This window comes from Aptenodytes forsteri, unplaced genomic scaffold, assembly GCF_000699145.1.
Source record: "Aptenodytes forsteri isolate BGI_AS27 unplaced genomic scaffold, ASM69914v1 Scaffold387, whole genome shotgun sequence".
In the NCBI taxonomy this organism is placed as follows: Eukaryota; Metazoa; Chordata; class Aves; order Sphenisciformes; family Spheniscidae; genus Aptenodytes; species Aptenodytes forsteri.
The window spans coordinates 1,985,854-1,998,295 of record NW_008795368.1 but is presented as its reverse complement, the minus strand read 5'-3'; the positions used below and the strand labels follow the sequence as shown (position 1 = coordinate 1,998,295).

Sequence of the window (12,442 nt, the reverse complement as noted above, 5' to 3'; positions counted from 1 at the left end):
TATATTATGTGTACACTGCCATACAAGACTTCTAAGAGGACACACTTCCACTGGAAAATGTTTAGGAGGTCCACCAACTAGATTAAAAAAATTCGAAGTCACTCTTGGATAAATTCCTCCCCTCTCCCCTTTTTTTTTTTAAATGACCTATAGTATTGAAGAGTATTCTTGCTAAAAAATGCAAACAAGATCCCAAAGAATAAGTTAGATTTACTAAAATCATAAAGTCAAATCACAAAGTTTAAATTTTCTCAGTTATCTAGGAAATGAAGAGAGAATAATTGCACTGAGAAAGCCAATTCAATTCCAAGGCATGTCTTTTCTTACAGCTGTCACTTGATTTCTGAAGGGCTGTTGGTAGTGGGAGTTTTCATTATGCAAGTAGTAGAAAAAAGTTACATCAAAGCAAAATTATTTTCACTTTGAGTTTCAGCAAGAGTTAAGTACACCTCCACTCCTGGATTTTCAACTCCAAAACTAGCAGTACATTTGGTATGGAATAGAAGGAGCATGTCATAATTAAACAGTATTAAATCATTAGGGTGGGTAATGGCTAGTTCATGAGGAAATAAAGGCAACATTTATTTTCCTTTTTCAAAATTTTAAACATTATTATTTGAAAATGGAACAGTTTGAGACATAGTATTTCATAATCACAACAACATTCAGCAGGATGATGTGCTAAGTCACCATCACTTTTTAAACAGTTGTAGCACTTTATCAATAGTAACTCTCCAGCTATGGTAATAACTAACCAGGGTATAAATGCCTGATTGTAAACATCCAAAAAGGTTATCTTTTTCCTACTGCTAGCTGTGTTGCAAGGATTATAAATATCTTCCATACTCTTGAAATAGCCTTTGATTTCTAAACAGATTTTTAAATTCTTTACAGATTGTCATACCTCTCTTTTCTCCAAATTTTAAGTTTAGTGGGAGCTTTCATTGAGATTTATGTTCATTCACATGCCAGTAGCAGAAAAGAACCACCACAGAAGAATAGTGCTGTATGCTGTTTGTGCTACTGATGCGGCCATAGTTTTGAAAACTAATCTCTTGACAATTTCTGGTTTGTTCTGAAACCATTAACTTCATCTGCTGAAGTCTAGTATCTGTACTTTCAGGCACTGTAGCTTAGTATAATGCAAGTTCATGGGATTCATATGAGTAGCAGAAGTATAAATTATATTTGTATATTTACTGTTTATAGTCTGGAAATTCAATTAAGTGAGAGAGTTTACAGATTGAAACCAAGCTATCATAGAGTCAGTCACACAGGGTAACCAATGAGATTTCAATGTGTTCAGCAGTCAAATCGAATTGACCTTCACTTGGAGCTATTCAGTCCGAAGTGATAAACATGCTAAATTTTTACAAGGCCAGAAGTAATTAGAAAATACGTACAAGGTGTGTCCAAGAGTGATTGTGCTGCTTTGTTACTTAAAAGCTTTTTAAAGCTTTTTGGTAAGCTGCAAACAGTCCCTTCAAATTTACTAAATAAAATAGAGCTTTTTATAGGAGCAGTCCTGTCAATATTCAGCAAAAGTATTCAAACAATAAAAGGCTAAGATGTTGCCTAAAAAAAGTTTTCCTTACTATAAACCTTAAATTCTTTGAAAAGTCAGTGATACTAAATTCATATGTGCATGTTTTACCACGTTGGACGTCAGACAGTTTAGTCACATTCATACTAAGTCTCCTAGAATGCACAACCTGAGGCTTAGCTGCTATTGTTATACAAAAGTGTTGAAGAAATATTTTTTTTAAAATGTAGGTTAATTACAGGTTAATTTTCCCAGTCTGTGCAAGGCAAACTCTCCTCTTCATCCTCCGATTCAGGTGATGCTTCCTTAATTCGTCGCAATGCTTCATGGATGCTCCTTGTCAGAGGGTCAGTATCAGGCAGAATTGTAAAGGATTCTCTCAAAACATCTTTCTGCACTTTCTTCAGTTTCACCCCTTTCCTGATCTGTGCCAAGATGTTATTGCTATCATCTTCATCAGGAAAAGGAGGGAGACTTCTCTGCTCAACTTTTCTTAAGTGAAAGCTGCCACGTTTCAAGGAAGCCAGCACTTCATCCATCGGGGAGCTCACTGCAGTAAATCAAAAGACCTTCAGTATTATTTTTACTACATTTTATGAGTCTTCATTTGTATTTCCTACAGACCAAGAAGTAGCCGCATACTATTAATGTGATAGTCCCATACCATAAGTATAATGGTAGCTCCACTATTGTTTTAGCCTCCAAATTTATCTTCCCTATTACCAGGTCAAAACTGGTTTATACAGACAATTATATTTTCTGGAACCACTTAACCTCCTATCAGGCAGGTAGTAAAACTTTTTGAACCAGATGGCTTTCCTGTTTGCAGTCAGGAAAATCAAAACAGCTGCAATAAATCCAACACAATGAAAGTGTTTATTACCTTATCTTTCTTGACTTTGAAACTCAGGTAATGAGTACGTATTTTAAGTATTGGATTGTGTAGTCCATTCTCAGCACTTGCATTTTGTGGCTCATTTTACCTACTGTATGACTATTACTACATGGGAGTGAGGGAAGCAGCAGTATAGTCAACTGCAACAGCATGCATTTTCCGGCTTCTCTGGATTCATGTATTAGCACCTAGTCACAGTGTGCCTATATAAATTCCTTTGTAATTAATGAAAACAGAGAAGTAAGAGTTAAGACTTTATGACAAATCCTTCCTTTGTCACCAATTTGAAACCAGTTCTCTGCAGAAATAAAAGTCAGGCTTTGGCTTTTTGAAGAGCTACAAGTAGGTAAGATCTCTATCCCAGAGAATGCATTATAATAAAGTACAACAGTTTGAAATAGCTTGCATACACTCATACATACAATGTGCAGCACATATCAATCAATAGATGAATATCCATATCCAGTTCTTTTTTGTATATTGTAGAATACATTTTTAAAACCAGGTTTGCATTTATGAGTGGGCTTTGTCCATCAGACTAATGGAACTAATCAGACAGTTGGAACAGACACGAGGGAAAGAGAAATAAAAGAAGAATACAGGGCTGCACATTTGAAGGAGGAAGGAAGGAAGGATTGTAAAACACTCGTCTGTCATACGGAGACAAATTTCTGAAGCCACTTAGAGACTTGGAACATCTCAGGAAATAGAGAGCAGCAGGTAGAGTGCTGCTGCAGACATTAACAATACTCCTAAGAGGGACGATATAATTTGATTTTATATGTCATTTTATGATGCATATCAAATTGCACACACAATACATGCTTTATGTAAGATTGCAAGATAAAACAGGTGTCAGAGAAATAAACACTAGGACTACAGAAAAAGAAAAATGGAGCACAGCAGCATCAAAACTGATAATGAACTTAAGACACTGTACTTGCGACTTGCAAGACTCGTAAGAGCTTAAGAGTTCTGTAACTATGCAGTTGCTTCAAGGGTTTTCAGTCATCTAAGGACAATTCTAAAGGAAACAGTCTTGTTTCTGTCTGATTATGAAGACAGTTATAATTTTTATTTTATCTGGATGAGGGAAAATGTCAATGGAGGGATATTTTCTGTAGTTGTAATTGCCAGAGCCAGATAGAATTTTTAATAAAATCTTATTAAAGCCATATTACAGCAGTGTGAATCAGGGCCCACTCAAGGTACTTTTTCTCAGTGACTTCCAGTAAAACAGTTCAGCTGAGAGCTTTTGAAAATCCCATCTCTGATTTTCAAATAAAAACTTAGCTCCAATATAGCATGTTTCACTGAAACACCAAGATTATTTGATGTTATAAACCATTATAAACATGGCTGCCATTCTCTCCATTTTATATATGGGATAAAGGATAAACCATTAAAAACAAGCAGCACAGAATCAACAAGAACCAACAGATCTCCCAGCTCAGCCCTGTGCTCTATTCATTCTCAGTTTCCAAAGAAGTTTTTAATCTTTTAATTATTTATTAACATGCTTTGCTGAATGATTACAGATTTCATTTCCAAGTGTAGTTAAACGTATATATTCTTACTCAGCTCTCAAGGGTACTTGAGGGTTTGTGGATTTTTGTATGAAAATTTGAAGAAACCTTGAAGATAGCATTCTCAAGGTTTCCTATGTCCCAAGACAAGCATTCATTTTACTAGGTCATAAATTATGGAAAATTCTGTTTGTTATTAAAAAAACCACTGCACCCTCAGGTGAAGCACATAGTATTTGCAGTGCTGCTGTAAACTAGATAGGAAAAGATTCTTTTAGGCAACATTTAGCTCCATTTTCTAGCTAGTCTAATATGGTATATCGTAAAATCAGTTTCACAAGTGTTTTTTGTCTAACTGAACAAGTATACCGCATGCTGTCGTAAAGGTCCTAACATTTGTTTGAGTTGCCGGCATTTGTCAACTGAAAAGGATTTAACAACTTTCCCATTAATAATTATAAATGAATCACAGCATAAACTTTTCTATAGAGCAATTCAAAAGAGGAACTGATGTGCATTACAATTAAATACACAGAAATGAAAATATTACCTCTCCTCCTCTGTAAACCCTCTAGATCACCAGTCTTCTTAAGCTTCTTCTTGGCACTGACTAGCTGACTGCTATCAAACAGATGTGCTGGTGGGACACCAGAAGAGTGCTGGACTCCTTTCTCCTCACTCTGACGTTTAACAAAGCCATCACTTTTCTCTAAGGATTTGGTGGCATCTTCCTTGGAGGGCAAAGGTGGAGGCGGAGGTGGAGGTGGTGGAGGCAAAGGGGGTGGAAGCGGTACTACAGTAACAGTGTCTGGTTGAAGCTCGTTACTGGTGAGTGGAGAAGTACTAACATAAGGCAGTTCAGAGGTAACACCATTGGGAGGTAACGAGACATCTTGAAGTTGTTCTAAGCTTGTGGATTCCTGCACTTGCAAAGGCTGAACTGCATTTTCCAATTCCACCTCTTCGCTTTTCTCTTGGATTTGTATGGTTGCTGGCAAAGATTGAGGCTGATTGACACAGGACACTGAGCTGGCTGCACATTTTCTTCTTGCATGAGCCAGCCGTAGTCTGGTTGATTTAAGTATTACTTGCCCAGGGTACCGCTAAAGTGAATAAGTTATTGACAATTAGGTAAGTACATGCAACGCACTATTCTAGATACTAAGTACCTGTTATTAGGGTTTGCCTTTCTGACAAGTAGAATTCATCTGCTATTTTCATTCCTTTTGCTCTGGATGTAAAAACAAAGCAAATATATCCTCACTTTTATGCAAAAATGATCCGTTTTCTTAATTTTTATTCTTGGTTAAGCCACAATTTACATGTGATTGGTCTAGTCAGGGATATACATGGGTTAGAATTAGGATTTCACTAAGAACCAGACTGTACATTCAAAACTGTTTTTTCTGAAAACTAAAATTCAAAATTCCCTCTTGCTTTCCTTTTCTAAAACTGGTCAATGGCTCCCTCTGCAACAAAGTCCTCTCTGATCTAATGCACTGGCCTTAGATGTGAGTCATACTGCTTAAAAAGGTATCTCTTGAAAACATCAAACATTTTGAGACTTTCTGAAGTATTTTTAATTTAGTTCTTAAATTTTCTGCCTCAGTATCTGTCTTTCCATATTAGTTTCATCCATAGCCATTTTTATGCAAAAATTTGAACTCCTTCTGAAAGACTGGTCTAATACATTTTACACAACTGTGGCAGGCCTAAAGCAATAGAGATCATAACAATAGAAACATGCTTATACATCAAGTCAGCTCATTAACAGTTGCTGGTTAAAATAAGTAAATTTGCTTTAATTTACAGAAGCTATGCAATTCAAAAACCTTGCAAACAATAAGGATATGAAGAGTGTAGTGCTGAGCTAGACAGCTTTCCAGTAAAGAAACTTCTCATACCTATATTTTTTAATGTATTCAGCAAAACCAGAAAAAGTCTTCACCAATTAATACAGTCTCTGTTTTCTTGCACTTTCACCCCTTTCCTTATTCTCTCCCCTTCATTCCATCTTCTACCCATTTTCTGATATTTACATTGTAATAGGAAGGGGCAGGTATTGGCAGGTGTTCTAGCATCAGTGGTAATGGGGGTATGCCAGATGGTAATGCTCTTTGTGGGAAATACCATTTAGATTGTACTTCTTTTAGGAACGTTTGCTAAGTGTCTTGTCACAAGGTGTAGATGTAAGAGTGAACAGAAGCTTATTATGGCACTGGGAATGTAATGGCCAAAGGAATTCTTTACCATCAATGCCATATTTTGTTGTAAATTTTCCAAAGAACAGTTAATTATATAATGAAAGAGAATAGCTAATAGCGTAGTATAGTCCTGGAATGAGTGAAAATTTCTTTTGCAAAAGAAACTGGTGGAAAAGAACAACTCTTCTTCTGTTACCTGTTTAAATGTGCGAAGTCTGTCCAGTGTTTTCTGTCGTTCCTGACTAACCCAGGAGCTCTTTCTTTCCTCTTCATCTTGTAATTGATCTCGCTTCTGAGAAAATACATGGAAAACATGTAAATATTGCATCCAATGCTACTTTTAGCATCATGAAAAAAACTGAATTAACAGAACTCTTCTACTAATTGTTAGGAATTACCTAACAATCTACTTCTCAAATAAACACATTTCTGAACTTCAAAACTTGGCCTTTGTCTTCCCCTTAAAAAATATTATGCATTTCATGTTTTATAATCTCAAAGAAACGCAAAGCTCAGTAAAGAAAGATTTCAATCTGAAATTGGAACACTTGAAGACTTGTTGTGTTGAAAGATGAGAAATAACTAGAGACATGACAGAATATTAGACTGAAAAAAGCCCCCTTTAATTAAAAATGGTATAAATTAGCCAGATAGCAAACCAGTATCCATTTCTCTCATTTCATGAACAAAATGACAGTCCAAATTGAAAGGTTGCCTATTTAAAACAAGTCATATTAGTATTTTCACAGTGCAAGAAATCACAGAACTCAGTGCCACAAAATTTTGAATCCGATACTGAGCAAATTAAGTGAACATTTTCATTATAATTTATAACAATAAATGAAAGTTTTGTATTTAATTAACTTAAGCTGTCATTATTTAATCCAGCTTGATTTTCTGTAATCTTACTTCAATAAAGGTTTGAAGCTCTTCCTTGCAGCTAAGACAGTTGTATTTTTTCTTGTTTGGGGATCTTACCTCAGTGAAAACACACATTTAGATCCACCTCCTTTAACTAGTCACCCATTTTCAGAAAACTTCAGCAAAGTTACTGCATCTTTGAAACAAAACACTACTCTTCAGCCAAATTTATTAGAAGTAGATGCTAGTTATCAGGTGGCAAAAGTCTTTGTACACAAGTTAAGAAGTTATCAGAAGTGACAGAACAGGTGACCATAAAGAAAAAATGCTGAGCAGAAACAGCAGCTTTAATTCTTAAAAGACTCAGAGCATTAAGTATTACTTTTAACAGCCCATCTTTGTCATCACAATTAAAAATTCTGATCACTTCTGTGAACTTTTATTGTCATTCAGTCAACACAAAAGCAGTGTCTGCCTGCCTGCCGTTTTCAGAAATCAGCTAGTGGCCTGGTGTCCTTCATAAAGAGCCCACTCCTGTGATTTGGAAGGAGGTTAAGTATAGATGCATTAGGGAGAGGAAGAAGAGAACATGTCTGAAAAATAGTAAGGACAGGAAACAGGAAAAGGTGAAGAGGAATAGAAGCATGTGATGAAAAGAAAATAACAGACTTCTTTTCCCAGGGGCAAAGAAGTTAAAAGAGATGCATAAAGAAAATATTATAGCATGAAGAAAGGACAGTTCTACCACCACAACTGCATGTTACATACGCAATCAGGTCAAACTCTTCCTGAAGCAGTCTCAAACTCAAGGGTTTTTTTGTTTGTTTTGTTTTGTTTCTAAATAAGAATAGTGAAATCGCAATTCTTATTTGGTTTCAGGTGTGGACACCCTTGAGGTTATCTTTTCAAAATTCTTTATGAAAACCAGTGGCTGAAAACCTATTTTACAGTAATAGTATTAATTTTCAGTCACATTATTAACAGAAAAAAGACAAAAAAAATTAGCATAAGGTTCTTTATATAATGCAAGTGGGCAACTCCATGAAATAAATAACGAAAAAGCCCTGTAGTGTTTGACAGACAAGAAAGTCCTTCAGCTTTGTCGTCTTATTTTTAAGAGTGATAAATGGACTACAATCCACACAGCAAATTCCTTTGCCTTATTGTAAGAACTGAAAAAAGATAATATTTTTCTAAGTTCCTGAAAGAGTATGCCAATATGTACTGTCTTTCACAAGTAGCCTTTGCATAAAATAAATTATGCAGCTGACTTCCTGAACAAATGTATCAATGTTAAAAATGTATAAGGATGAAATAGAATCACTTTCACTAATCTAACTGAAGCCTGAGTTAGAGACTTGGATTTCAATGCATCTTTGTCAGTGATCTTTATTAAATATTGATACTATATCAGCTCCCAAGAGCTAGCCCATAATTTGAATATTCTTTAACATAAAGTCTATTGTATTCAGCACAAGAGTCAGACTAGCTACCCTATTCTCTGTGATGAGACTGTGCAGAGAATTGTGGAGCATACAGCTGGAGCTACATCTTTATACAACAAAATTCAAGTGATTTCTTTTGCAGAAAGAAGAAAAATAACAAACAAGCTTACTAAGATTTAAGAATAAATGTGTACGGTTTCCTTACTCATTTCAGCATATCTGACGCTGTACTCATAGACAGGTCTGGAATCATCTATGTGCACGTGATAACAAACTGCATGCAGCCTAACCCTAGCAGTAATCACTTAGACTGTGAACCTAGCATTAAAGAACTGTTTTATTTGCTTGGGTTCAATGTCATCCTAACACAGCTATATACTCCCCTTTACCAGCATAATATGATACAAAAATTCATGGTGCAAAGGTCAGGGATATACACCATCTTTTTAGAACAACTATCTGAATACTCTCCTAATTAAAGTATAATGAGGAATGCAAGTTATTAACTAAAGGCTAAACTCAACAGCAGAAAACTCAAACTTACTAGCTGAACGGTATGGTGCATTTTGTATTCTTCCTCACTCCGGTGACGCTGTTGGATCTTTTCATTATGCTTTGCGATACAGATCTCCTGTAGAGACATAAAATGTTATCTATAAAATATGAATTTCAAATATCTATTTACAGGGTATAATGTCATACTTGCCGAATAGCACTAAGAATTCAAAAAATAAAAATTACAAAGCCTATCTTAGACGAGCTAATTTAACCAAGCTAATTTAATTTATGATAAAACGATAAAATGGAAACAAAACAAAGATAGACAAACTCAAACATATTAGTTTTAACTGTCAAAAGAATATACACAAGTAACAGCTGCTTGAAAAGTCTGTTTTGCAATACCAGTACAAAAGTGGCAACAAACACCAATTTGTAAAATACTTCATAAAACCCTTGTGTAACTCCATGTATTTGTATACATGGATAATAACTACCTCTCAAGTATACTACGTATTTCTGTTTATGCAACTAGGCAACTTCCCATTTACAAGTGTCAGTTCATCTTTTGCATGTACAATCTGCAAGCACAAACATTAATAAAGTTGTTACAATTTTATGCATGCACAAGCAGGTTCACTTATTATACCGAGTTCACGCCTGTAACATCTGGTTTAAAAACAGGCATTTATTACATTGCCTGCAGATAAGAACAGGTTAAAAAAAACCAAAAACCAAGAGGCCGTTACAGTAGATGACAAGAAACAGGATGACACTCAAACTTCAGGTAGATAATATAAAAAGAACAGAATTAAGCATCCGTTACAAAGAAAAGGCATGTGCAGGAATTTAGAGTAGCGACAAGACAGATAAGTTCATAGGACAATACTGAGGGCCAGGAAATCGGACAGTATGGGCAATGAAATTAGGCCCGGTACAAGCACCACACAGAACTAGAACAAAGTCGGATGTGTAGTTAGAAACAGATCTCATGGAGTGTTAGGAAGCAGTTTGGAGCGTGACTGCCACTAGAAGAATACCAAAGCGATGGGCTTCCCAGGTATCAGTCACCTTGACTTACTGGGTGGAGCCAGACAGGAGCTTTGCCACTGAAAGCATTGCTTGGGGCAGCTGATGGAGTAATCAGCCATGACGCAAGATACTACAGTAGTGGCAGAAAGACACAAAAACAAGGAGGGGAAGGGTAAAAAAAGCCCACAATTTTGGACACTTGGAAATGCAGAAAAAGCTACGTTCTCCTACAAGCTATGAATATACTGTGATCACATAAAAAGGTAGCCATTGTTCCTGCAAATACCATGCTGTCTTGAATGTTTCTAAACAGTAAGACCATCACTGTTGCTACCGTATACAGGTGACACTCTGACAAGAGCATGAGTTTCTGCAGAAATACTGTCCCAGCTTCATCAGAGGTGTATATACATAGCTAAACACTGCTGGGTTTTATGTTTGTTTGTTTGTGGAGTTTTTTTCCCCTGATGAAAAGAGTTGAATTAATACAGCTGGAAAAGTTTATCCATTTAATTTGTATTTAATTTGCAAAAGTACAAACTACCTCATTTCTACATTTCAAAGACACAGCAATAGCTTCAGAATATTATTAGAGAATCTGAAAGACTTTTTGTACTACTACTAGTAATTTACCTTTATAGTTCATTCTCTATTTATGTGTTAAGTTTGACTAAAGGTCTTCTAAAATAATGAGGGATGTATGTTATGAGATATAAAAAAGTATTATAAAATAATGAGAAAACATGTTAGGTTTGGTTTGGGTTTTTTGACATGTCTCATAGATACTTGGGGGGCACGCTTTCATGAAACATTTTCTCTTTAGCATCAGTATTTAAATCTTTCTGATTAAGAGCAATAATGAAAGATATTTTAAGCATGTAAAGACGATAAACCAGACCAAAACATATTTGGTACTGACTTTGCACTAATAAACAACCTACTTTAATGTAATTAGATCCCTCTATGACTAGGTGGGGATGAAAACATGTTGCAGCACAGGATTAGAAATCTGAATCATCTTAACTAATTACAGAAATGGTCTTAAAAAAAAAAAGAAAGGTTGCAGTTTCATAGGGACAAATGCAGGGTTCTACTTGTAGACAAGATTAAGTGACTGCAAACAAAGGAGGAAGAAAAAAAACAGCAAGGTGGCAGCATTAAAGAAAGTGATCTGGATGATTATGGCAGATGACAAACTCTGGCAAAAAAAGAAAATTTCGTAATTGGGTGTATGAGCAGGAATACAGCCTGCTGCACATGTGAAGTAGTCCTTCCTTCTCAGCACTGGGAAAGCAGGAGCATTATGTCCAGTGAAAGCCACACGTCAAGAAAGACGTTGACCAACTGTATGGAGCTGAGAGAGCATCAAGAAGTAATGTTCACTTCTCTTTTAATCACCTGACTGATTTCACAGTATCAAATTGTTCTTCTATTAAAGAGACAAAAAGGGAGAGCTGAGGAACCATTTCAACCCTTGTCACTGGATAAGCTACCATGTTTAAGACTAGTAACATGTAATATATGTAAAAGAGTTCTGCATTAGTATTATATTTAACTAGTTCCAGTGAGCCTTGCTTTCAGATTGAAAAGCAACCCAATTAAAAGGTTAGCTTCTCATTTAGTAAGCTCAGTATGTGCAGAAACCATATTTTACTGTAAGTGTTCTGTGTAGTTACACCCTTATGATGTTGTTGTTGTTGTTGTAGTAGTAGTAGTAGTAGTAATAGTAGTAGTAGTAGTAGTAATAATAATAATAATAATAATAATAATAATAATAATAATAATGCATACCAAGTAACCCTATGCCAGCTGTCACTGCATCTACATGACATCTGTTTTGGCATGGGATATGCTTTAAACTGTGGGCTTGCAAAGTAGTAAAGGTGTCCTATTAAATGGACACAACAGCATGTGAGGAAGCTTCCTAGGTCAAAGCACACATTATGAACATACCCCAAACAGCTTCACCAACCAGTTGCTTCTCCCAGTCTGCTCATGATGAGGAATACTCTTCCTGGATGTAAAATAATTCAGTTTCCTCACAACTCTGTTTTTCCAAAGATATTTTTCTCTGCGCTTTCTACACCATCTTTTTTACCTTGACTCTTTGCTATAAATCTATCTCCCTAATAAAACAGCTGCTTGTTCCATATGATAACCTAATTAATACTACTGTGCAGCCAGCAGGGGGTAGACTGGGATAACAACAGCAATACCCTTAATGAAAAATCCATATCTAGCTTTCAAGAAATAAGAAAAATAATGAGACCGCTATTAAAATCTTATTTTTTAATAACTAACTCACTGTCAACAACACAAAGGAACATCAGGAAATGATTGCTTAACAAATGCAAATAGGTTTGTATAAAAAAAAAAAAAGAGAATAAAGAGTTTATACTCATGGTAGTACAGTGAAAGAACATCAACCTCTGTAAAAC

General features: G+C 35.6%; 1 protein-coding gene across 1 annotated transcript in view; it reads right to left on the bottom strand.

Annotated features, from left to right (window-relative positions):
* Positions 1-255: 255 nt before the first annotated feature.
* JMY (junction mediating and regulatory protein, p53 cofactor) overlaps positions 256-12,442 on the bottom strand; it is a gene marked incomplete at its 5' end in the record, with an annotated part of 64,717 nt that continues 52,530 nt past the window's right edge. Inside the window, 4 exons of the mRNA XM_009280303.2 lie at positions 256-2,093; positions 4,515-5,067; positions 6,365-6,460; positions 9,019-9,105. Of these exons, the coding sequence (XP_009278578.2) occupies positions 1,786-2,093; positions 4,515-5,067; positions 6,365-6,460; positions 9,019-9,105 (1,044 nt within the window). The remainder of the gene's footprint in view (positions 2,094-4,514; positions 5,068-6,364; positions 6,461-9,018; positions 9,106-12,442) is intronic.